Source organism: Chelonoidis abingdonii, chromosome 10 (assembly GCF_003597395.2).
Source record: "Chelonoidis abingdonii isolate Lonesome George chromosome 10, CheloAbing_2.0, whole genome shotgun sequence".
NCBI classification, from domain to species: Eukaryota; Metazoa; Chordata; order Testudines; family Testudinidae; genus Chelonoidis; species Chelonoidis abingdonii.
Window position 1 is genome coordinate 5925661 of NC_133778.1, and position 25773 is coordinate 5951433.

A 25773-nucleotide genomic window follows, 5' to 3' on the forward strand; every position below is an offset into this window, starting at 1 on the left:
CTCTGCTCCGGGCTCGCCGCGATGTCCCGGTGCCGCCGGCTGCAGCCCAGCAGGTGCGCGGTGCCGAGCCAGCCTTGCCCGGGCAGAGCGGTGCGGGGCGTGGAGGGACAGCGTGTGCGGGTGCAGCGCCAGGAAATGCGGGAGTTCAGCTCCCGGCGCAGCGGGGAGAGCTCGGGGCCGCTCCGCGCCCGGGGCCACGCGGTGCAGCTGCGCGGGCGCTGGGGTCAGAGCAGCGCGGGATCCGGCCCTGTCTGTTTTATGCGTGCGGAGATATACTGAAGTCCGTGCTAACCCCGAAATCTAGTGGGACTAGATGAGCACACTCTGCAGAGCTGCCCTGCTTGCATTTTCTGCGGTTCTTTTTTGGCTGGGTATTGGCACGTTTTTATATATAACTTTCAATAAAAGACCGTCACAAAAGTTCCCTCCAAAACCCCAAATCCCTGGTCAATCTGAATTCCAGAAGTGTCCGTCTTGGAAAATTGTGAGTGAGGGAAAGCGGGGATTTTTAAAGGAAACCCTTTTGCCAGGGTTGTTGCTTTTGGCAACTGATACAATGAGAAGAAATAGTTACTTAGATGGACCGAGAACCCTCTAGGTTTAAAATGTGCTCCTCTGCAAAAATCAATAATCTGCTTCATTCCTGTATTTCCTTCCAGTGTTTGTTGTTCCAGTTGTTTAAAAAAAACCCTCAAACAAAATGCCTTCCTTTCATTTTCCATGATCCTTACCATTTCTCTTTTGGGTTTTGGATGCATTTTAGCAATTCCGCGGATGAGCCCCATATGCTCTAGAACATTCCTCTGCACTGATTTTAGTATTGCAAGTTTCTGACCCTTGCCACTGTTTTATCCCTGTTTCCATTTCTACATTTCCCACTTGGCAACCATTGGATTGTTTCCAGCGTCTGCACTGGAGCAGATGTCAGTTTGATTAATCGAGGACAGTTCCTTAACTGTGTACCCACATTATGGAGCTCAGCAGAGCTCTGGGAGTGGGATTTTACTTGGCACAAGCATCAGTTTTGGAATTGTTACAATTTAGGCATAGTCAGTTTGCCAGAGCTCTTTATGGGTTCAGTCCTGCAATGATTTATGCACAAGAACGAGGAGTCCTTGTGGCACCTTAGAGACTGAGGGCTTGCCTGCATAGGCAATTAACAGCGCTCCAACTTTCTCACTCGGGTGTGAAAAAACACACCCCGTAGGACACAAGCGCCGTAAAGCGCCAGTGTAAACGGTGCCCCAGCGCTGGGAGCCGTGCCCCTCGCTGAAGTGGCTTTTTTAAGAGCACTGGAAGAGTAATTTTCCCTCTCTTAATATTCACCCCTTCTTGTCAACTGTTGAGAATAGGCCACTTCCACCTAATTGAACTGGCCCGTTACCACTGACCCACCACTTGGTAAGGCAGCTCCCATCTTTTCATGTGCTGTAATATATGTACTGCTTACTGTATTTTGCACTCCATGTATCTGATGAAGTGGGTTTTAGCCCGTGAAAGCTTATGCCCAGATAAATTTGTGACTCTCTAAGGCAGGGGCAGGCAAACTTTTTGGCCTGAGGGCTGCATTAGGTTTAGGAATTTTTTATGGCGGGCCAGTTAAGGGAGGGGGTCATGGCCTAGTCCCCCCCAGGACCTCTGCCCCACTCACCTCCCACCACTCCTGTGCCCCTGACTGCCCTGCGCTGGCCCATCCAACCCCCTCTCTCATTCCTGACAGCCACCTTCCCCCCGGGACCACTGCCCCATCCAGCACCCCTTCTCCCTGTTCCCTGACTGCCTCTGGAACCTCTGCCGCCCCATCCAACCCCTCCTCTCATTCCTGACTGCCCCCTTTCCCCCAGGACCACTGCCCCATCCAACACCCCTTCTCCCTGTTCCCTGACTGCCCCCCACCACCCCATCCAACCCCCTCCTTCCTGAGTGGCCCCTGGGGACCCCTGTTCCATCCAACCACCCCTTCTCCCAGTCCCCTGACTGCCTCTGGAACCCCTGCCACCCCATCCAACCTCTCCTCTCATTCCTGACTGCCCCAACCCCTATCCACACTCCTGCCCCTTGACCTCCACCCTCAAACTCCCCTGCCCTCTGTCCAACCCCCCCGCTCCCTGCCTGGGCGTGGCTGGAGACCGCAGGGGTCGAGGTTCTTGTGTGTGGCAGCCGTGATGGGAATCCCGTTGGGGTAACAGCCTCTTGGCTAGAGCAGGTGCTGCTGTCACCCTGGTGTAGCTGTCTCTTGTGGGAAGGGCAATGAACTGTGCTGGCATGAGCCACCTGCGTTCGCCCTGGGGCCAGGGCCGCCCAGAGGATTCAGGGGGCCTGGAGCAAAGCGGGGGAGCTGCGGCGCTTATACTCACCCGGCGGCGGTCCGGGTCTTCAGCGGCATTTTGGTAGCAGGGGGCTCTTCAGTTGCTCTGCGTCTTTGGTAGCACTGAAGGGCCCCAGCCGCCAAAATGCTGCCGAAGACCCGGACCGCCGGTGGGCCAGGGCTCGCGGGGCCCCTGTGGGGCCCAGGGCCTGAGGCAAATTGCGCCACTTGTTCCCCCCTCCCCCAGGCAGCCCTGCCTGCGTCTGCATTCAGCCTGGGGCTATCCCAGGGTCCCTATGTCAGTTAGAGTCCTCTGTAAGTGAATTAGCTTTGCTGGCACCGAGTTTGCATGCAGAACTGCTGATTAGGAATCCGGATGAGCTAAAAGCAGTAAGTCACTCCAAAACTGAAATGAGCAGCCTCTGGGTATTGGCACTGGTTTCATTTAGTCCAGCTGCTGCCACGTGCTGTGTCGGCATGGCCTGAGAAACTAAGACCTGGTCAATGCTAAAAGGTTAGATCCACAGAGCCACGTTGGTCAGGTGTCTGAAACAGCCACGCCCCTGAGTGCCTTAGGCGTGCAGACCTAGCACTCCATGCGCATGTAGTTCAGTCGATGGAAGCATTAGGGTGACCAGATGTCCCGATTTTCTAGGGACAGTCCTGATTTTTGGGTGTTTTTCTTATATAAGCTCCTATTACCCCCCAAGCCCTGTCCCGATTTTTCACACGTGCTGTCTGGTCATCCTAGGAAGCATTCTCCATCGACCTGGTTGCTGTTGCTTGGGGAGGTGGAGAAACCTCTTCCATTGTTGTAGTCAGTATCTGTGCTACAAAGTTACAGCCAGCAGCTTACCTAGGCACCACAGTTATGCCACTGCAGTGTAGACATAGCCTGAGACACTTCGTTTCCATGTGTGGTTGCTAGACTGTACAGCCAAGCATACCAGTCCTTTCCCCCACTCCCGCATCTGCCTGCCCCTCGCCTGCCCCTCACCCACCCAAAGTCAAGAATTGCCACGTTACGGTTCTCATAGCACCTAGCTCAGTGACTTTGTGATATCTATATTAAGGCCTAGATGAGGGATTAGCAGACACCTTGCCAGTGTGCCGTGTGCAAGAGTCATGCTGCTGTGGGAACCTTCAGTCTGACTTGCTTTGTTTTTGTTCTCTTGGGCACTAACCTTGTTTCCCATGAACAGTCTGCACTGGGTTGCACCTTGAAAGTTCTTCAAGGACTGGGGATCAGGGAAAGGAATCCTTCCCTGCAGACTACTGGAGACTGGACCAGTATTTGCCAGAGGCAGAGAACAGGAGGAATGGAGAGGCACCAGCACCCAAGGCCCACATGATGGCAGGGAAATGATTACATGAGAGATACCCAGCTGATGTTAGAAAGTGACCTGCACCCACACGCTGCAGAGGAAGGCACCCAGCCACCCCGCTGCCCCCAATCTAACCTGGGCAAAATCTAACCTGGGCAAAAATCTAATCTGGGCAAAAATTCTTTCCCAGCCGCACCTATGGCAATCAATAAGACCTTGAGCATGGGAGCAAGAACCAGCCAGCCACATGCTCGAGAGAGTGAATGCTGAGGGCCACCTCAGAGCCCTGGCCCATTCTGTCCAGTGTCCCATCTCCAGCCATGGCCATCCCTGGTGCTGCGGAGGAAGGAGAGGGGAAAAAAGACAAATGGGATCCTTGCGGGGGTGAAGAAATCCTGACCCTGCAGGTGACTGGCTGAAGCCCTGAAGCATGAGATTTTAGGAACATCAGACATTAGCCGGAAGGGACCCCCTGGGCTGCTGAGCCCTGTCCCCCACCCCTTCATCACAAGCAGCCCCATCATACAATCACACTCATATATTTGTCCGCCTCTCTCTCAGAACTAATCACCCTGTTTGCACCCACAGTTCCTGTTGGGAGGCTGTTCAGAACCACTCCGCTCATCTGGTTAGAAACCTTCTCTTCATTTCCAGCCTGGATTTGTTCCTGGCCACTCTGTCCCCCTTTGTTCTTGTGCCCCAGTGTCCATTAGCTTAAATAGCTCTTCACCCTCCCTGGTGCTGCTCCTTGTTCATACACCAGAGGGTAACCCTATCCGCTCTCAGCGGTTCGCAGACTGTGGGTCAGGACCCCAAAGTGGGTCGTGACTCCATTTTAATGGGGTCATCAGGGTTGTCATTAGACTTACTGGGGCCAAAGCCAAAGCCCTCGGGTTTCAGCCCTGGGTGGCGAAGCTCAGGTTACAGGTCCCCTGCCTGGGGTTGAATCCCTTGGGCTTCGGCTTTGGCTCTCCACCCAGGGCAGTGGGACTCCGGCAGGCTCAGGCTTCAGTCCCCCCTCCTGGGGTCATGTCATCATTTTTGTTGTCAGAAGGGGGTCGAGATGCAATGAAGTTTGAGAACCGCTGTGCTAGGCTAAAGGAGGCAAGTTCCTCCAGTCTCCTGTCAGAAAGAAGGGCCGGATGGTGTTGGTTGTGTCAACAGCTGTATAGTGAACAGTGCTGTATTAGAACACAAGATGCTGGACACACTTAGTGAAAGAATAAATGGTGAATAAAAGTGTCTCAGACCAAAGCCTCAGTGGGAGAGCACTGAATGTGCCTGTAGGTTTCTGCTGGGCCCTTTGATTTGCTCTGTCAGCTCTGCACAAGAGGCTCTGGTCTCCAACCGCTTACACAGCCTGCAGTTTTGCTTACACAAGTGGTGCGGTGGACTTTGGCCAGATTATCCACATGTATAAGCATGTGCAGGACGGGGGCCTTTAGACATAATCTGCAAATGTGATGACTTAAGAAATGCCATCTGCTTCCCCTTGGCTTCCTTCTCTTTGTTCTTCAGGCTTCTGACCTGAACGTTCCTGGCTGAGCCTGTGGCACAGTCAGGAAGCTGGCCGCACTCCTCGTTTGCATCTCAGCGAGCCTCATGGTGCACAAACTCCTGCACGTAACTGCAAGCTTCCCACGTTGGCTCAAACTGCTCTAGTGTTGTTGCGTGGGATGTTTGCTCTTGTGGGCAGTGACGGTCTGGGGTCTGAGCATTACCTATCCCCGTTAGAGATGGTTCTCCAAGGACAGAGCTGTGGTGTGTGGGCTGGGGAAGCTTGTGCTGCCCCTGTTATGTGGACTTCAGTCACCCAGGCTCTTTGCTGCTGGGCTCAGGGACTGTCAGCCCAGCACCTTCCACCTGGATGACATGCACTGAAATGGCTGGTCTGGATCAGTTAACTCACCTCTACGTATCTAATCCATGAAAGAGCAGTGACTCACCCTCTCTGTCTGTGGAGCTGGTTCTGCTGTGGGTCAGTTGGTAATTAAGGGTCTTCTACACCGCAAAGTGCACCCTTGAACTGAAGATACAGCTTTAAACTGGTGCCAAAGGCTGGGGGGGGTGGGGTACCCTGAATTCAGTTTAAACCAGGTGTACTTCAGTTTAGTTTAAGTCAGTTCGGAACAGGTTTAAGATAAATTGAAATCAGCCACCCTTGAACTGAAGGCAGAGAGTCCACTGAAAAACTCATGTAAGTTATATCAGTGCCACTTCTGCCATTGTGACTGTTCTGAAAGGAGTAACTATACGCCAAACAACAGGCCAGTATCAGTACTGAGAGTCAGTGAAAGATAGTACTAAAAACAGTGCATGAGATTTACAAAATACCAGACAGCAGGAACAAAGCTATGTGGAAATATGGAGGCAGCCTCCCCGCTGTTATCTGATTCATGCACAAGCCTGATGCACTTACATCTAATAAATAATAGCAGCAGGTCTAAACCCCAGGAAAAGGCCTTAAGATAACAGCAAAACATTCCTCCTAACCTGTAGCAGGACAGGCCAGCTTCTCAGTGGGAAGGACGGTGGTTTTTGATTGTCATGGAATGTTTTTGCAGCTTTCTTGAGCGCGCAGACGGCCAAGAATGGCCTTGCCCAAATGTCAGGCTTTGATCCCTAGTGTTTGTGTGTGTGCTGGGGGAGACAGAGGGAAGAAGTTCTCACCACCCCATGAGAATGGCTATGCTGGGTCAGATCAATGGTCCATCTAGCCCGGTATCCTGTCTTCAGACAGTGGCCAATGCCAGGTGCTTCAGAGGGAGTGAACAGAACAGGTAATCATCAAATGATCCATCCCGTGATCCACTCCCAGCTTCTGGCAAATAGGCTAGGGACACCCAGAGCATGGGGTTGCATCCATGACCATCTTGTCTAATAGCCAGTGACCTTATCTAGTTGTTTTTTTTAATCTTGTTATAGTCTTGGCCTTCTCAACATCCTCTGATAAAGAGTTCCACAGGTTGACTGTGTGTTGTGGGAAGAAGTACTTCCTTTTGTTTATTTTAAGCCTGCTGCCTATTAATTTCATTGGGTGACCCCAGGTTCTTGTATTATGTCCAGGAATAAATAACCCTCCTTATTCAATTTCTTCACATCGTCCTTGATTTTATAGACCTCTGTCATATACCCCCCTTGGTCATCTCTTTTCCTAGCTGGAGAGTCCTAGCTAATTTAGACCCAATTGTTGTATATGTAGAGTTGGGATTATGTTTTCCAAAGTGCATTGCTTTTCATTTATCAGCATTTAATTTCATCTGCCATTTTGTTGCCCAGTCATCCAGTTTTCAAAGATCCCTTTGTAACTCTTCACAGTCTGTTTTGGACTTCACTGCCCTGAGTAATTTTGTATCATCTGCAAACTTTGCTACCTCACTGTTTAACCCAGTGGTCCCCAACCTTTTTGGCTGGCGGGCACCAGCCGAAGGACCACTGCGGTGGTGGAACATCCGCTGAAATGCCACTGAATTTTGGCAGCATTTCGGTGGTGACACCTCTTGATGACGTCACTTGCCGTCAATGGCAAGAGGCATCAGCGAGAGGCGTCCCTGCCGAAATTTGGGGGCAATGCCTCTTGATGACATCACTTGTCGATAAGTGTCGTCATCAAGAGGCGTCCCCGTCGAAATGCCGCTGCAACATTTTGGCGAGTGCTCTCCCGGGGTCCAGGACACGGGTGCATTAAGATGCCCCCATGGGCGCCATGATGCCTGTGGGCATCGCGTTGCGGACCCCGGTTTAACCCCTTTTCCAGATTATTTATGAATATATTGAACTGCACTGGTCCCAGTAGAGGCCCCTGAAGGACACCACTATTTACCTCTCTCCATTCTGAAATGGATAGCGTACTTGAACTTTCAGAAAATCTTTGACAAGGTTCCTCACCAAAAGTTGTTAAGCAAAGTAAGCAGTCATGGAATAAGAGGGTAGGTCCTCTCATGGATCTGTAACTGGTTAAAAGACAGGAAACAAAGAGTAGATCCATGAGAGGACCTACCCTCTTATTCCATGACTGCTTACTTTGCTTAAGGACTTTTGGTGAGAGACCTTGTCAAAGATTTTCTGAAAATTCAAGTACACTATATCCACTGGATCACCCTTGTCCACATGTTTGTTGACCCCTCAAAGAATGCTAACAGGTTAGTGAGGCATGATTTCCCTTTAAAAAACTCTGTTGACTCTTTCCCAACAAACCATGTTAATCTGTGTGTGATAATTCTGTTCTCTACTATAGTTTCAACTAATTTTCCTGGTATTGAAGTTAGGCTTACCAGTCTTAATTGCCAGGATCACCTCTGCAGCCTTTTTAAAAAATTGGCATCACATTTGGTTCCACTTTTGGGGGGGAGGGATAGCTCAGTGGTTTGAGCATTGGCCTGCTAAACCCAGGGTTGTGAGTTCAATCCTTGAGGGGGCCATTTAGGGATCTGAGACAAAAATCTGTCTGGGGATTGGTCCTGCTTTGAGCAGGGAGTTGGACTACATGACCTCCTGGAGTTCCTTCCAACCCTGGTATTCTATGATTAGCTATCATTCAGTCATCTGGTAAAGACACTGATTTAAATGATAGGTTACATACCACAGTTAGTAGTTCTGCAATTTCACATTTGAGTTCCTTCAGAACTCTTGGGTGCATACCGTCTGGTCCTGGTGACTTATTACCATTTAATTTATCAATTTGTTCCAATTTGCTCCTCTACTGACATCTAAATCTGGGACAGTTCCTCAGATTTGTTATGTAAAAAGAATGGGTCAGGTGTGGGAATCTCCCTAACATCCTCTGCAATGAAGACTGATACGAAGAATTCATTTAGCATCTCTGCAATGGCCTTGTCTTCCATGAGTTCTCGGTGCCACCGCTGTCCAGTGGCCCCCTGATTATTTGACAGGCTTCTGACATGATTAAAAAAAATTACTGTTAGTTTTTCAGTCTTTTACTAGTTGCTCTTCAAATTCTTTTTTCGCCTGCCTAATTGCACTTTAACTTTAGTTTATGCTTCTATTTTTTTCAGTAGGATTTAACTTCTAATTTTGAAAGGATTCCTTTTTGCCTCAGCCTGTTTCTTTTACTTTGTTGTTTAGCCATGGTGGCACTTATTTGGTCCTCTTACTGTGATTTTTAATTTGGGGCATACATTTAATTTGAGCCTCTGTTATGATATTTTTATATAAATCCATGGTATGCCCACATCTTGAATACTGTGTGCAGATGTGGTCTGCTCACCTCAAAAAAGATATTCTAGCACTAGAAAAGGTTCAGAAAAGGGCAACTAAAATGATTAGGGGTTTGGAGAGGGTCCCATACGAGGACAGATTAAAGAGGCTAGGCCTCTTCAGCTTGGAAAAGAGGAGACTAAGGGGGGATATGATAGAGGTATATAAAATCATGAAGTGATCAATGGGAAAGTTCTTTCTTTTCCCTAATTCAAGAACGAGGCACCAATGAAATTAATAAAATAAAAGGAAGTTCTTCTTCATGCAGCGCACAGTCAGCTTGTGGAACTCCTTACCTGAGAAGGTTGTGAAGGCTGGGACTATAACAATGCTTAAAAGGGAACTGGATAAATTCATGGTGGCTAAATCCATAAATGGCTATTAGCCAGGAAGGGGAAAAATGGTGTTCCTAGCCTCTGTTTGTCAGAGGATGGAGATGGATGGCAGGAGAGAGATCACTTGATCATTGCCTGTTAGGTTCACTCCCTGTGGGTCACCTGGCACTGGCCACTGTCGGTAGACAGATACTGGGCTAGATGGACCTTTGGTCTGACGCGGTACGGCTGTTCTTATGTTCTTATAAAAGTTTCCATGCAGCTTGGAGGCATTTTACTTTTGCGGCTGTACCTTTTAATGTCCATGTCCATTTAACTGGTTTCCTCTTTCTGAAGTTTAAATGCCACTGTGGTATTACCCCTCCCCCAAAGGATATTTAATTTAATTATATTATAGTCACTGTTACTGACGGGTTCTCTTGGATCAGATCCTGTGCTCCGCTTAGGACTAAATCAAGAATTGCCTCTCCTCCTATGGGTTCCAGGACTAGCTACCCCAAGAACCAGTCATTTAAGATGTCTAGAAACTTTATCTCTGCCCCCGCCCCCCCATCCTGAGGTGACATATATATATGGAGATATACCTCTCTCATAGAACTGGAAGGGACCCTGAAAGAGAATCGAGTCCAGCCCCCTGCCTTCACTAGCAGGACCAAGTACTGATTTTGCCCCAGATCCATTAGTGGCCCCCTCAAGGACTGAACTCACAACCCTGGGTTTAGTAGGCCAGTGCTCAAACCACTGAGCTATCCCTCCCCACTATGTACCCAGTCAATATACGGATAGTTGAAATCCCTCATTATTATTGAGTTTTTTTATTTTATTTGCCTCTCTAATCTCCCTGGGCATTTCACAGTCACCTCACCATCCTGGTCAGGTGGTTGGTAGTATGTTCTTATTCTTATTATTCAAGCATGGAATTACTATCCCTAGAGATTCTGTGATACAGTTTCTGTGGTATGGGTAAAATGTTATACAGAACTGTTGAATGTCAGGGTATATATGGAGAGGTGTTCCCAGTACTGTATGTTGCATGCAGATGGATGCAGATGAAAGTGTGTCCATGCCCCTCTCCTAGTTACTCATGAAGCCCTCAAATGCACCGTGCCTGGTAGAGACCTTTAACTATGGAGTGATGTGCAGTGCTACGTTCCTTCAGGGACTGACGTCTCTAAAGTGCACCCAGTCTGTGACGGTGCAGGGACCAAGACCAGGACCCAGGCTCTAGTTCTGCAACTTGCCACTCTGTGCCCAAGTGAGGATGGCCTGTCAGCTGGTATGTCACAAGGGTGAGTTTCTGAGTGTGTGGCAGAAGGACCAACATCCTTTGCTGCCAACTGTGCCTCCGAGCTAGGAGTGAGGGCCTAACTGCCTTGAGAGGGCAGGAATTGGACAGATAATTGGCCAAGATCCCTCCCTCAGAAGCCAAAGGAGTCCCCTCATCAGGGATAAATTGGCCCCAGGTGTCTGATTTGCCGAAGTTAGGCCCGGCTGCAGTGATCTGGTTTGTCATTTGTCAGGGATCTGTAGACTTATTGGTCAATGAGGAGATAAGTAAGAACTTGCCTCGTCTGCTTACTGGTGGAGTTCAGTGTATTTGTGGGGAGTGGGCAGGGCTGTCCAGACCAGATACAGTCAAAAGGTGTCAGTTTTGCCTTAAACCGATGGATAAAATTACCTGCATATTAGAAGGGTTTCCTCCCCTGCCCACACTAGGAAATATGTCCAGCGCTGCAAGTCCCAGGAAATGTTGGGTATCTGATACAATAGGCAGGTGTATAAGGGTTATTGCAGTAGGTAGAGTCTATATTGTAGGGTGATGGTGATGTCATTTGTCTTTCCCTCTTCCTGGTCCCAAGGGATTTAAGTTGATGAGGTATGGGATAGGAAGTAAGTTCACAAATCCTGTTCTGAGCGTTATTCCAAATAAGAGCATACTGAGCAGAACACTTGCTGAAGAGCTCTGCAGATCAGGGGCGGGCAAACTTTTTGACCTGAGGGCCGCATCAGGTTTCAGAAATTGTATGGAGGGTAAGTTAGGGAAGGCTGTGTCTCCCCAAACAGGCAGGCGTAGCCTGGCCCTTGCCCCCTATCCGGCCCCCCTGCTTCTTGCACCTAACAGCCCCCTGGGACTCCTGTCCCATTCAACCCCCCTGTTCCCTGACCGCCCCTGGAATCCCCATCCCTGACTGCCCCCCGCCACCCCATCCAACCCCCTTCTCATTCCTTACTGCCCTCCCAGGACCCCTGCCCTATCCAACCACCCCTTCTCCCTGACTGCCCCTGGAACTCCTGCCCACATTCAACCCCCTTATTCCCCGCCCTCTGACTGCCCCGACCCCAGGAGCTCACAACCCCACTGCCCAGAGCATTGCGCTGGTGGCTCAGTGAGCTGAGGCTGGGAGGGGGAACAGTAGGGGTAGGGCCGGGGGCTAGCCTCCTGGGCCAGGAGCTCAGGGGCTGGGGAGAATGGTGCTGCGGGCCGGATGTGGCTCGTGGGCCATAGTTTGCCCACCTCTCCTGTAGATGCTGAAAGATTTGGACCTCCTTCCTAAGGAATTTACCAGTACCCTTTACTCAGATTCTGAACTGGATGTCGGGATTTCTAGTCACCTTATTTGTTGAGTGAGTGCGATGAGATTTTAGCACTAACACTTTACTCACTGAAGTAAACCCTCTTAAGTCTTGCACATAAATAAAATGCAAGACTTAATGCAACTAAATGCAATAAAATGAATTATGTCTGTGGGGTATTCCCCCACCCCCCCCTTTTTTTTGACATTCTAGCTCTTCAAAACATCCTCGCATCTGGAGAACATTAGTGACAAAAGGAAAAATGGAAAAGTGAAGGGGAAAATCCCTAACCATCATTCATTTTTTTTCAACAGGCAACTTTAATCTGGCGTTTCCTAACTTTTGCAACCTTAATAATGTGCTTTGAACACAATTTTTGTGTGGTGTGTGTGTATATACCAGGGATCGGCAACCTTTGGCACGCAGCCCACCGGGGTAAGCCCCCTGGCGGGTTGGGCTGGTTTGTTTACTTGCCGCATCCACAGGTTCGGCCGATCGCGGCTCCCACTGGCTGTGGTTCGCTGTCCCAGGCCAATTGGGGCTGCGGGATGCGGGGGCCAGCACATCCCTCGGCCCGCGCCACTTCCCGCAGTCCGCATTGGTCTGGGATGGCGAACTGCAGCCAGTGGGAACCGCGATCGGCCAAACCTGCGGACGCGGCAGGTAGACAAACTGGTCCGGCCTGCCCGGACGCTTACCCAGGCGAGCCGCGGGCCAAAGGTTGCTGATCCCTGGTATATACGTATAGGGGTGGGGGTGAGGTGGAGAGAAGATCATTAAAGGGGAAACGTAAAAGGGTTTAAAGGAGAACTGGATAAATTCATGGAGGTTAAGTCCATAAATGGCTAAGTAATAGTGTCCCTAGCCTCTGTTTGTCAGAGGGTGGAGATGGATGGCAGGGGAGAGATCACTTGATCATTGCCTGTTAGGTTCACTCTCTGTGGGGCACCTGGCATTGGCCACTGTTGGTAGACAGATACTGGACTAGATGGACCTTTGGTCTGACCCAATACGGTCGTACTTATGTTCTAACTAGCTCTTTGCAAATTCGTCTAATGTCTCTACAGCCAATATGTTACATGGGCAGCTACACTGTACATGCGCACATTAACTTTTAACTTGGATTCACAATCTATGCTAAAGTGAGTCAGATCCCAATAGCATAGGTGCTGGAACTAGGGTTGTTGGGAGTTCTGCAGCACCCCCTGGCTTGAAGTGGTTTCCATTATATACCGGGTTTACAGTGTGGTTCAATGGCTCTAAGCACCCCACTATAAAAATTGTTCCAACATCCCTGCCCAATCGTTACTGTATGTGCACAACTCCGTATCTGCTGTATTCACTAGGAACACTTACTGTTGAGTCAGTTGAATTCTTTTTTACTCTCTGTGGAATTAGCTATCTCACTGCAATGCATGCGAGGCCACTAGTTTAATAGTCTGTATTTTGAATGGGCCTAAAGAGAAAACAAGTAAGTTTTTAAAGAACAGGCCTGTAAACCTTAACAGTGATGTCATTAGTAGGAAATTATAGAAACGGCGCTACTAATGTACAGACTATTTAATAGAGAATGGTAACCATCCTACAGCATTCTATAGAGGGGCTTTGATTCTCTGTTAAATTCGGTGAGACTGAGTCACTGCAACATTTCCATTCCTCTGGCAGAAGCCCCTTTGGCTCCCCTGGAATTCAGCACCTGAGAGAGACAAACCAATCTGCCCGGCTTTTTGGTGGAACTGGTGGTATTAGGAACTAGCAAACCCCTGTAAACCAGACTTACTGAGGTTTGTGATTTATTTTACTTATTTCTTAAACATCCCCTGAGAATATCCATCTGTTTGTGCTGCCCGCTTCTTCAAAGGAAGTGGGTATCCGCTTTTTTGTTTTTGCAACTTTGCAGCTAGAAAAAACATATACTAGAGAGAAAGTTCATGGTGTTTGTTTGCAATTGTTTTGCATAGGAATTTGACTTGTTGCCAAACTCTGCTGTATCCACAGAAATTCCAGCAGCACCGAGATCTGTGTGGGAAATTCTCTACAGCAAGGAGACAGAGAGACTGGCCTGAAGGTGCCTCAGCTTGTCTGACGGCCACCTGGAAAAAGGTCCTTTCCCTCTGATGCACCAGAGAGCGGTGACGGCAGAGCCATGTCTGTCGTGGATGATGGCTCTCTAAAGCACCCCCCTGAGTCCGCAGTGGACCAGCGCTGGAAGTTCCTCGTCTTCTACCTCTGTTTTTATGGCTTCATGACCCAGATCAGACCTGGGGAGAGCTTCATCACCCCCTACTTGCTGGGAGCTGACAAGAACTTCACCACAGTAGAGGTGAGTTTGCACTGTGATTCTCCGCCTCCTGCACCATGCAGTTGCCATACACATGGCTCTGGAGAGCAGCAGTCTGCAACATGTACTCCTTTTCACATCTCCTTAAGGGCATTAGGCTCCCGTAAACACTGCTGTCATGGGACTGCTACGGGGGTAACTGAAGTGATTCTCTCTGGCGGATGGGAGAGCAGTAAGTGCTGAGATGAAGCAATGTGTGGGAGGTGACAACAGCTACCTGCTAGTGATGCAAATCTGTCTGTGAGGTGCGACAGCACCGGACTGGAGTGAGAGGTACATCTGTCCGGGACTGGTGCGCTCTCTGTACCAGCAATTCAGAGCCCTCTCCCACCTGGTAGGCCAGTGGCTGACCCTTACATCCGTTTGTGTAGTGTGTGCAATTCCTTGTGTTTTTCACACAACCAGATGGTGCTCTTCTCAAGCAGCAAGAGTGGCCCAGCGCAACTGCAGGGGTGTTGGGAGTTCTGTGTGCTTGCCCCTGATGGGTTATGGGTTTGCTCTTACATGGATTGCAAGCTACTGCCCATTTGCACATGGCTCAAGAGCTCTGAAGGCTGATGGCACCCTGGGGCGAGGTAGGGTGACCAGATGACAAAGGTGAAATACTGGGACGTAGGGGGTGGGGTGGGAAAGGGGGCGAGGCGAGCAAAACAAAAAAACCCCCAAACCAGTGGCGGAGCAAAACAAAAAAACAAAAAAAAACGTCAGAGCACAGGAAAAATTGGTGGGGGCTGAGAACCCACCAGCAGCTCCGTGCCCCGACCTCCCTCCACCCCCGCACCAGCTTACCTCCACTCCGTCTCCACCTCTCCCCTCGGGGAGGGAGGGGGCAGCATGCAGAGCTTCCCTCCCTCCCCCCCGCCAGAGGGGCCTGCCAGGGGGCCAAGTGAGTCCCTAGTCTTACCTGGAGCAGCTCCCAGGAAGCATCCAGCAGGCAGGTCCCGTCCTCTGGCTCCTAAGGTTGCGTGGGTTGGGTCAGGTCGAGGGGGGCAGCGGAGGGGGGCTCTCTGCTGGCTGCTGGCGCCTACAAGCCCTGCCCCTGCAGCATGCAGCAGAGACCTCCTCGCTGCCTCTGTGCGTGCCTGGGGAATGGGGCTGCAGCACTCTGCAGACTCCTGCCGCTGGCAGGCGGGCACCAGGAGTTCAGCTGCACTGCCCCAGGGCCTAGGAAGAAGAGGTGAGCGGTGCTGGCAGCACCGGCTTGTGTCCTCCACCAGACGGTCCCCCAATATTGGGACAAAGTGCGTCCCGACCGATATAAGGTCGGGATGCGGGACAAGTCCCCTAAAATCGGGACTGTCCTGATAATATTGGGATGTCTGGTCACCCTAGGGCAAGGGGTCCGTCTGGGAGGCTGTCAGTGAAAAGGGGCTCCGCACCAGTGTTATCCAGTGGTGTAAGGGGACACTGCCTGCACATGCATATGCTACATTAGAGTCTGGAGACAACACCGGTGCCACGTTCTTCACATGAGGCATTCTCAGCCCCTTTGTAAGAACCGTTGCCTCTGGGTACTCGGTGTGTCTCACTGAGCCTTGGAAAGGCCACAGGAGGTGCACTCTGTACCTGTGCCCACAAATTGAGCTCGCCCCATGGCCAGCTGCATGTGGGGGCTGAGTGAAACTGAGCTGGTTTTTAAATGTGAGAGCTGGGCCAAAGGTAACCCAAGCTAAGACTCTGCTCCCTGTAAAATCCTCTGCGTTTAGGGGAGATGTTTGAGACCCCCATGTCCTGAAGGATCTGTGTGATGGATCCTGCTTCCCCACTCTGTCCCGCTGCCCTCCCCATCCCTGAGTCCAGAGCTGTTAGTTCCTGCCCAGCCCAGCCAATGGAAATGAGAAACCCTTCAGACTGTGCATGGTCAGAGATGGCGAAGTGCAGCGAGACACAGCCCTGAGTTACCCTGCCTCTCTGACATGCAGGAGAGAGGAGATTGCTGCGCCGGGTTTCTAGGAGGGGCATCTGAGTCTCTGTAGTTCTGTGGGGCCAGCCAGGATACTGCCGTGACTTGGGGCAGTCTGAGGTGCATGTTTCACACATGGCTTGTCAGGGGAGGGAGAGGTTGTAACATCCTCTCTGTGATCAGCCAAAGGGCTCCTCAGCACTGTCCAGTGCTGCGGTGAGAGATCAGCCTTGGGCCTTGTGTTTCAGGCTCCCGAGGCAGAGCCTGGTGGGAGTGAGGGGGGAGCCAGGTAGGGAGGGCACAGAGAGGGGTGGCTGGGGAGACAGCGATGGGCTGTGGTGCAGGAAGCACTGGTGATGGCCTGCATTGGCTCCCCCCGCTTCCCATGTTCTCATCTGTGTCTGGCCAGCGCAGAGAAGTCAGCTGGGAGCCGTGGGTACAGAGGAGGCTGCTGTCAATAGCAGGGAAGGGCGTGTACTTTACATCCTGCTTTATCCCATTGGTTCTGCTGGGCCCACAGCTCCCTCACTCCCTAGGGTGACCAGATGTCCCAATTTTATAGGGGCAGTTCCGATTTTTGGTCTTTTTCTTGTATAGGCTCCTATTACCCCCACACCCCTGTCCCGATTTTTCACACTTGCTGTCTGGTCACCCTACCACCCCCACCCAGTGGGGATGCTCTGTGTGCTGGATATGTGCACTCCCAGGCTGTGGGGGGAGCAGCAGTACAGCAGGCTAGGGGCCAACATGGGTTCCAGCTCCTTTTGATCCAGCTAGCCCAGGTGTCACCCCTGGTGCCAGCGTGATCCCTCTGTGGGGTGTTGGGGGGGTTTGGTTTCCTCACTCCTCAACCTAGTTTCCTTCTTTGATAGGGTTACAGGGCTCGTGGTGGGGGGAGCAATAGACGTGACATATTGTGATTTCCATCAGACTTTGGATACATTCTCACGTGACCGTTTCATAGACAAACGAGGGAAAAGGGGTCTAGATGAAACTACTGTAAGGCAAGTATCAGAGGGGTAGCCGTGTTAGTCTGGATCTGTAAAAGCAGCAAAGAGTCCTGTGGCACCTTATAGACTAACAGACGTTTTGGATGGTCTGACAAAGTGGGTATTCATCCACGAAAGCTCATGCTCCAAAATGTCTGTTAGTCTATAAGGTGCCACAGGACTCTCTGCTGCTTGTCAGGCAAGTGTGGAACTGCCTAAAGACTGTACTGACAGATAGTTTTCAATGGTTCACTGACAAACTGGCAGGGTGTATTTAGTGGGGTCTCCTGGAGGAAAGTCCTGCATACAGTAATAGTCCATATTTTCATTAATGACTTGTATAATGCAGTGGAGAGTATGAAGTGTGCAGATGACACCAAGCTGGGAAGAGTTGCAAGCAATTTGGCGACAGGATTAGGATTCAAAATGACATTGACAAAGTAGAGAATTGGTCTGAAATCAACAAGATGAAATTCAGCAAAGACAAGTACAAAGTATTTCACTCGGGAAGCAAAAATCAAATGTATAACTCTGAAGTGGAGAAGAACAGGCTAGGGATAGGTTTCCTGAAAAGGATCAGGCAGGGAGTGTTAGTGTGTCACAAACTGAATGTGAGTCAAAAACATGATTGGTTGTGAATAAGGCTAATATCATTCTAGGGTGTATTAACAGGAATGTTGGATGTAAGATGTCGGAGGCAATTGTTCTGCTCTGCTTAGCACTGGTGAGGTCTTAGCTGGAGAACTGTGTTTAATTCTTAGATTCATGGAGTCTAAGCCAGAAGGGACCATTTTGATCATCCAGTCTGTCGTCCTGTATAGCACAGGCCAGAGACCTGCCCAAAAAGTCATTTCTTAGAGCAGATCTTTGAGAAAAACGTCCAACCTTGATTTAAAAATTGTCAGTGATGGAGAATCCACCATGACCTCTGGTAAATTGTTCTAATGGTTAATTACTGTCACCATTAAAAATGTACACCCTATTTCCAGTCTGAATTTGTCTCGCTTCAGCCTCTAACCATTGGATCGTGTTAGACCTTTCTTTGCTAGACTGAAGAGCCCATTATTAAATATTTGTTCCCCATGTAGGTGTTTATAGACTGTGATCAGATATCCCTTAATTTTCTTTTTGTTAAGTGAATAGGTCATGCTCCTTGAGTGTATAACGCAGGTTTTCTAATCCTTTCATCATTCTCGTGGCTCTTCTCTGACCCCTCTCCACTTTATCAACATTCTTTTTGAATTGTGGGCACTAGAACTGGACACAGGATTCTGGCAGCAGTTGCACCAGTGCCAAATGCAGAGGTAAAATAACCTCTCTGCTCCTACTGGAGATTCCCCTGTTTATGCATCCCAGGATCACGTTAACTCTTTTGGCCTAGTGGGAAATCATGTTCAACTGATTATTCAACATGACCTCCAAATCTTTTTCAGAGTTGCTGCTTCCCAGGATAGAGTCCCCCATCCCGTAAGTCTGGCCCACATTCTTTGTTCCTAGTTTTGTATATTTACATTTAGCCAAATTAAAATGCTTATTGTTTGCTTGCGCCCAATGTACCAAGTGATCTAGACCTCTCTCAATCAGTGTCCTCTTCTTTAGTTGCCACTCCTTCATAAACTTTTATCAGTGATGATTTTATGGTTTTGTTCTAGTCATTGACAAAGATGTAACATAGTGTAGGGCCAAGAACTGATCCCTGCAGGATCTCATAGGAAACAGACCTGCTCAATGCCAAATCCCCTTTAAGGGTAACATTTTGAGACTTATCAGTTAGCCAGTTTTTCATCCATTCCATGTGTGCCATGTTCATTTTATATTGAGCTATATTTTTAATCAGAATGTCACGTGATTCTAAGTAAAACACTTTACAAAAGTCTAAGTATGTTATATCAACATTGTTACCTTTATCAATGAAACTTATAATCTCGTTTGAAAAAAGGCATCATTAGTTAGACAGGATCTATTTTCTATAAACACATGTCGATTTGTATTAATTACGTTATCCTCCTTTAGTTCATTATTAATCGAATCCCATATTAGCTCCATTATCTTGCCTGGGCTCAATGTCAGGCTGACAACCCTATAATTACTCGGGGCATCCCATTGATCCTTTTTAAAAATGGGCAGAACGTTAGCTTTCTTCCAGTTTTCTGGTAACTTTCTCTGTGCTTCAAGACTTATTGAAAATGAACATTAATGGTTCAGCAAGCTTCTCAGCCAGCTCTTCGAAAACTCTCAGATGCAGGTTATCTGGACCTGCTGATTTAAAAGTATCTAACTTTAAGCTTCTGTTTAACATTCTCCAGAGATACTAATGGAATTGAAAGAGCGTTCTCATTAAACTATGAGACTCCCTCATCTGTTTTTTCCCCCAAAACAGAACAGAAATATTTATTGAACACCTCTGCCTTTTCTGCATTATTATTGACAATTCTACCATTTCCATCTAGTATGGATTCTTTTTGTTCCTATCCTAATATGTGTTAAAAACTTGTAGGCTCATAGACTTTTAAGGCCCGAATGGACCATTGTGATCATTTAGTCTGACCTCCTGCACATCTCAGGCCAGGGAATCTCACACACCCACTCCTGTAATAGTCCCATAATCTCTGTCTGAGTTACTGAAGTCCTCAAATCATGATTTACAGACTTCAAGTTACAGAGAATCCACCATTTGAGAATCCACCCTGAGAGGAGCGGGGAGAGGCCAGGCTGGGGTGGGATTTTGGAGGAGTGATGTGGTTGGCATGGAGGGCAGTTCAGGTTTCGAGATTGCTGTGTGCTCTGTGCTTCTCACCTTGCAGGTGTCTTGTGCAGTGCGACTGTGACCAGTGAGTCCCCTGTAGATTGCGCCCCTGTGCACTAGCCCCTGGGGGGCTGTGAGAGCAGGAGTCAGAGCGAGTCCCTGAGGGTTGGCAGCCTCCTGCCCTGAGCCTCAGAGACCCTTTCCACCACAGAGGCGACTGGACTTTTCATCTCAGTGCTCCCCTCCAGTTGCTAGCTGATGCCACTGCACTAGTGTGTTCTGCTCTCTGTCCTGTGGGACCCCTCTCGCGGGCGGGGTCTCTAGAGCCCTGTGCTTAGGGGTTGATCTGTCATCCTAGGCAGAGGGACACGGCCATCCAGGTGAGCCAATGGGCTTTGAGCCTGGTGACCAGGAATGTGCCCTGCAGTGAGCTGCCAGCATGGTATGGGCTGGCCTGTGGCGGCAGGTGGGCTGCTCTGTCTCACATCAGGGCCCTCTACAACTTCCTGACTGGGAAAGTGACTTTAAAATAGCATCTCCTCCCTGCAGCGCGGCCTGGTTTAGTTCATTGGTGCAGGGATAGATCCCTGCTGCACTGAGGAGTGTCTCAGATGAACAGCTAGACAACACCAAGGAAAACAAGTGTCATTGTTAATTACACAGTCCCCTGAGCTAGAGCGAAGGAGACCCTGTGCCTACCCCCTGCTGCCACTGACCTAACCCTGCCAGACCCTCCCAGAGAGTAATGGGGTCATGTGCTTCCGTGGGCCTTTCATCTGAGGTTATCCCACCCCGTGACAGAAGTGGGTCAATATTGTTCCTGCCCCTCTGTCCCCGCACCTGCTGCTGTTGCAAACAGGCCCGGTTGGCTGGGAGCAGGTGAGGGAGGGGAAAGGGAACGGGCCATGTGTGTGCGGGGGAGCAACGGGTGGGCAGTACATTGAATCAGCGCAAGCTGTGAGTTCACTTTCTACACTGTGCCCCGAGCTGCCGAGGGGTCAGATGACGTCCAGTGCCCATGTGAATACTGGCTGAATGCTGGTAACGGTCCCCCTCACACAGATAAGGAGAGTCCTTTTATCCCCCTTTTGTGACAATAGAGAACCAAACCCCTGTTGGCTGATAGGGCACATGCAGCAGAGCTGGGGGGCGTTGGTGAGAAGCGGTACCGCAGCGCCGGCCCGTGGATACGTCCTCTGCTTAGGACAGTGCACTGTGTGTGCTCTTACTGTGCAGCCCCCATGCTGGAGGGGGAAAAATGCCAAAGAAACCCACCGCAGGAGCGTTTAACCTCGGAACTGCACAGATATGAGGAGGCTAGTTATATGGAGTGAAATGCCAGCAAACAGCATGGAGACTGTTTAAAAACACCGTACTAGAGGCTCTCACTAAATGTGCACCGCAAACAAAAAAAACCCCCCAAACCAGGAAGAGGATCAAAAAAATGCCACCGTGGCTAAACAGCCGAGTAAAAGAGGCACTTAGTGGCCAAAAGGCCTCTCCGCAGCCTGTTCCTTCCCTCTCAGGGGCCTGGCTTTGCACTGGAGGATTCCAGGGTGGCGGGTTGCGCAGAACACCCTGGAAGAGATACTGCAGCCAGTTGAGAAACACAGAAAAGGATTTCCCCAAATCCAGCAGTGTTATAATTGTGTTGGGCTTGGGAATGTGCCGACGGACTCGTTCCTGTGCTGGAAACATCGTGCTTTTGGAGGAAATGTTTGTGAAATTGGAATTTTGGAAAAGTGGAGATTTTCAATATTGAACCCCCCCCCCGCCGCCGCCCATGTGACTGAACTGGAAAATCCAGATTGTCAACACAACCCCCCAATCGTGGAAATCTAAACAACCCCCACCACCCTTATGGTGTCCAAGCTGGCAACATTGTGGGGTTGAAGCTGAACAAATTTTTGGAAAAACAATTAAAAAAAATGATTTTGCAAAAATATCTTCCTTTGGACAAAGGCCAGATTTGAACCGTTCTATTTGGTTTGCAGCATCTACAGATCCATGCGATCATCCAGACTATATTATTATCACACCATAAACGAACCCAGCCCTGCTTTCCTGGTGGCTTAGGTTTTAACTCCCGATTAATGGCCATAACAAGGAGCAGTTTGTGCTTCTCTGGAAAGCCTCGGCTGGAGTGCACCTGGCCAAATGCAGTCTGCTGTGGGGGTTACAGTGTGTTGAGGCCTGGTGCAGAACACAGCATGGACTAGCTCTGTGCTTTTCTCACGCAGCACGACCTCCCTTCTGCCTCGCTTCCCAAGGGGTCAAATGTCAGAGCCATCAGCCGTGGCTTCCTGTGTGAGCAGTTTGGGTATGTGCTGACGGAGGCGGAAAAACAAGGAGCTTATATAGAAAGAAACATGTTTACAAAGGGCTTTTAAAATGTGCCTGTTTTAGTTAACCTTTCTGTGCCCAATGCATGTGCAGAGCCTCGCCAGAAGGGCACCAGCAGACTCCACAGAAGCAGGCCTCTCACTCCTGTCTGACTGATGCACTGGCCATAGGGCTGGTGAACGCTGCCCTGCTGGTCAGTGCGTTTGCCGTAGCTGTCAGGGATTACACTAACAGTACTGGGGGATAGGTGTAATGCCGGTGACTATAGGAGTCCAGCCGAGATGATCTACTGGTCTTGGCTGTCTGAATATGGATGGATACGCTTTCAGTTTGGATAGTGTCTTCCATATGAGCCACAGCTCAAAATGCTTTGCAGGAATCACTCGTGGCAGCACGCGGGGCAGGACTAGGGATGGGAGGCAAGGGGGCTGTGCTGTTGGCCTCATGGGCTGAGCACGAGATTGCTGCTCTATCTGGCTCACTCCCCATCCTGGGCAGGGAACGGCTCGTCAGGGAACTCTGCACAGTTATCAGGCCATGACTGCTCAGCAATCCTGGCTGGCTGGGGAGATTTAGAAGTGTGGGGAAGCAGGGCAGGGGCATCCAGTCTTTCTGAGGACCGGGAGTCTCCCTTACCCTGCTGTCTGCACCTTCCTGCTGGTGGTAGTTGGGAGTGGAGATGACCTCTGGTCACTCTCGGAAACGCTGTCCAGCAACTCTCCACTCTGGTGACTAGAGGGCTGTGTCCTCTCTTGCCTGTACTGACTTGCTGGGACGGTGGCTGCTGACGTCTCTGTGAAGTGTCCAAAGTGGTTTTCTAAATGACTGGAGCTTTGTGGGGCTGCAGTGATAGAATCATAGAGTCGTAGGACTGGAAGGGACATCGAGAAGTCATCTAATCCAGTCATCTAATTATGTCCCCTCTCAGTCTTCTCTTTCCAGACTAAACAAACCCAGTTTTTTCAATCTTCCTTCATAGGTCATGTTTTCTAGACCTTTAATCATTTTTGTTGCTCTTCTCTGGACTTTCTCCAATTTGTCCACATCTTTCCTGAAAAATGGCGTCCAGAGCTGGACACAGTACAGTAACTCCTCACTTAAAGTCATCCTGGTTAATGTTGTTTCGTTGTTACATTGCTGATCAATTAGGGAACATGCTCGTTTAAAGTTGTAAAATGCTCCCTTCTAATGTCATTTGGCAGCCGCCTGTTTGTCCACTGCTTGCAGGAAGGGCAGCCCGTTACGGCTAGCTGGGGTGGGCTTGGAACCATGGTGGACCGGCAGCCCCCTATCAGCTCCCCACTCCCCTAAGTTCCCTGTGCTGCAGCCGCCCAGCAGGCTATACATTGGCAGTTCAGCTGTCCTTCCCCCCACTGCCATGTGCTGCTCCTGCCCTCTGCCTTGGAGCTGCTCCTGGGAGCCTCCTGCTTGCTGTGCAGGGGGCTAATGTCAGGGTGTGTCCCTCCTTCCTGCTCCTGCACCCCGCTTACCCCTTCTCTATATAGAGCAGGGAGGGGACAGACAGAGAGCCTGGGGCAGCAGCTGCTGTCTCAACTTCCTGATCCACTTAAAAAGACAACGCACTTAAGAGTGGGTCAGCTTACTTAAAGGGACAGTGTGCATTTCTCTCTCTCTCCCACATACAAGGTGTGTGTGTGTCTGTCTGCTATGCTGTCTCCCCTCCCTCGTGTTCATGCTGCCTTGATGAGAGGCTACATTAACAACATGTTAATTCTTGAGGGCTCAGCCGAATGCTAGTTCATCTTTTAGCAGCAAGGCATTTCCTGGGAAATATCCCTCCTTCTTCCACCCTGTAACTTCACCACCTCAGCCAAGCTCCACAATCATCATAGCTGTGAACAGTATTAAAGTGTTTGTTTAAAATGTATACTGTGTGTATATTAATATAATATATAGTTTTTTGTCTGGTGAAAAAAATTTCCCTGGAACCTAACTCACCCCTATTTACATTAATTCTTATGGGGAAGTTGGATTCACTTAACATTGTTTCGCTTAAAGTCGCATTTTTCAGGAACATGACTACAACGTTAAGCGAGGAGTTACTGTACTCTGCTTGAGGCCTAATCAGCACAGAGTAGAGCGGAAGAATTACTGCTTGTGTCTTGCTTACAACAATCCTGCTAACATCCCACAGTGATGTTCCTTTTTTGGCAACATTGTTACACTTGACTCATATTTAGGTTGTGATTCACTATGACCCCCAGATCCCTTTCCGCAGTGCTCCTGCCTAGGCAGTCAGTTCCCGTTCTGTATGTGTGCAACTGATTGCTCCTTCCTAAATGAAGTACTTTGCATTTGTCCTTATTGAATTTCATCCTATTTTCTTCAGCCTATTTCTCCAGATCATTTTGAATTGTAGTCCTATCCTCCAAAACACTTGCAACCCATCCCAGCTTGGTATCTTCTGCAAACGTTTATAAGTGTGCTCGCTATGCCATTAGCTAAATCATTGATGAAAATATTGAACAGAACCGGACCCAGAACTGATCCCTGCGGGACCCCACTCGTTATGCCCTTCCAGCATGACTGTGAGTCGCTGATAACTGCTCTCTGGGAACGGTTTTCCAACCAGTTTTGCACCCACCTTATAGTAGCTCCATCTAGGTTGCATTTCCCTAGTTTGTTTATGAGAAGGTCATGCAAGACAGTATCAGAAGCCTTTCTAAAATCAAGATATACCACACCTACCGCTTCCCCCGCATCCGCAAGGCTTTTGCCACTGGTAGTAAGGTTCGTCTCTGGGGAGTATCCCAGCATGCAGCCACCGGGCCTCTTTGGGCTCTCACGGGATGGGTAACACTCAGCCCTCTTCTGCAGTGAGAGACAGGGTGGAGCTGGAGCAGCTTGGCTGGAGAGCACCCGTGGCTGGGGTCTTCACTGTCTCCTGGTAAAGTCACACTCACTTCTGTTCTCTGCCTTCCTCTGGGCCAGGCTTCCCCATGCCAGCAGCCAGCCCCACACTGGCTGCTCAGTTACTGGCCTAGGCAGGCGGCTTGGGAATGGCTGGATGAGCACACTAGCCAGAGCCCCCTCTATTGTTCGTTGTGCTAGAGCAGTGCCTGAGGCCTGAAGGAGAGCAGGGCGTGTTGTGCTAGGAGTTGTACATGCATGCAGGGAGGGGGGGCTCTGTTTTATAGGGGGGCATTGAGATACAGAGACATAAAGGACAGATTTTCCAAAGGTCCCTCCCAGTGCACACATCTGTGTTACTCGGAGTTTGGGCCCGGGCAGGAAGCTGTGAGGGTCCTGTGCTAACATGGGTACTGGCAGACTTGGCGAGGGCCCGTTCTCGGCCCTTTTGCTGAGTCTGTACCAGTTAGGGGAACCCTTTGCCTTTCTCTCTAAGCTCTGGAGTTGAAGCTTGCCTGCCTTCCCGCCGCTGCCCTGGGTCCTGGCTCTGCTGCGCTCCTCCTCGTTGCTGGTGATTACCCAGAAGCCAGTGCACCCCCCGTGGAGTTGTGCAGGGAGGTCAGGCAGCAAGGCCACTGCATCCGACTGCAAACCCGAACCAACGAGCCACGGGGTCTTCCCCTAGAATCTGCTGCCACCGCTGTGAAGATGAGGGGAGACAAAGGGGTGGCTGAAGAGTGTGTGTGTGGGCATGTGCAGAGTCTGTTTGCAGCTAATAGAGATCTTCACAGGGGCCAGGAAGTCTCAGCCCTGAGAGCAGA

The 25773-nt window shown here is 49.9% G+C and overlaps 2 protein-coding genes across 3 annotated transcripts in view; one reads left to right on the forward strand and one right to left on the reverse strand.

Moving 5' to 3' along the window:
- Window positions 1–25773, reverse strand: part of LOC116818559 (uncharacterized) — a 98391-nt gene that overhangs the window by 68892 nt on the left and 3726 nt on the right. The gene's annotated exons all lie outside the window — the stretch shown is intronic.
- Window positions 1–25773, forward strand: part of SLC19A1 (solute carrier family 19 member 1) — a 40893-nt gene that overhangs the window by 221 nt on the left and 14899 nt on the right. Inside the window, exons 2-3 of one of the 2 annotated variants that reach the window (XM_032769545.2) lie at window positions 13425–13543; window positions 13758–14082. In XM_032769545.2, coding sequence (XP_032625436.1) covers window positions 13906–14082 — 177 coding nt within the window. In that variant the 5' untranslated portion in view covers window positions 13425–13543; window positions 13758–13905. The remainder of the gene's footprint in view (window positions 1–13424; window positions 13544–13757; window positions 14083–25773) is intronic. The other variant, XM_032769536.2, reaches the window with a different exon arrangement.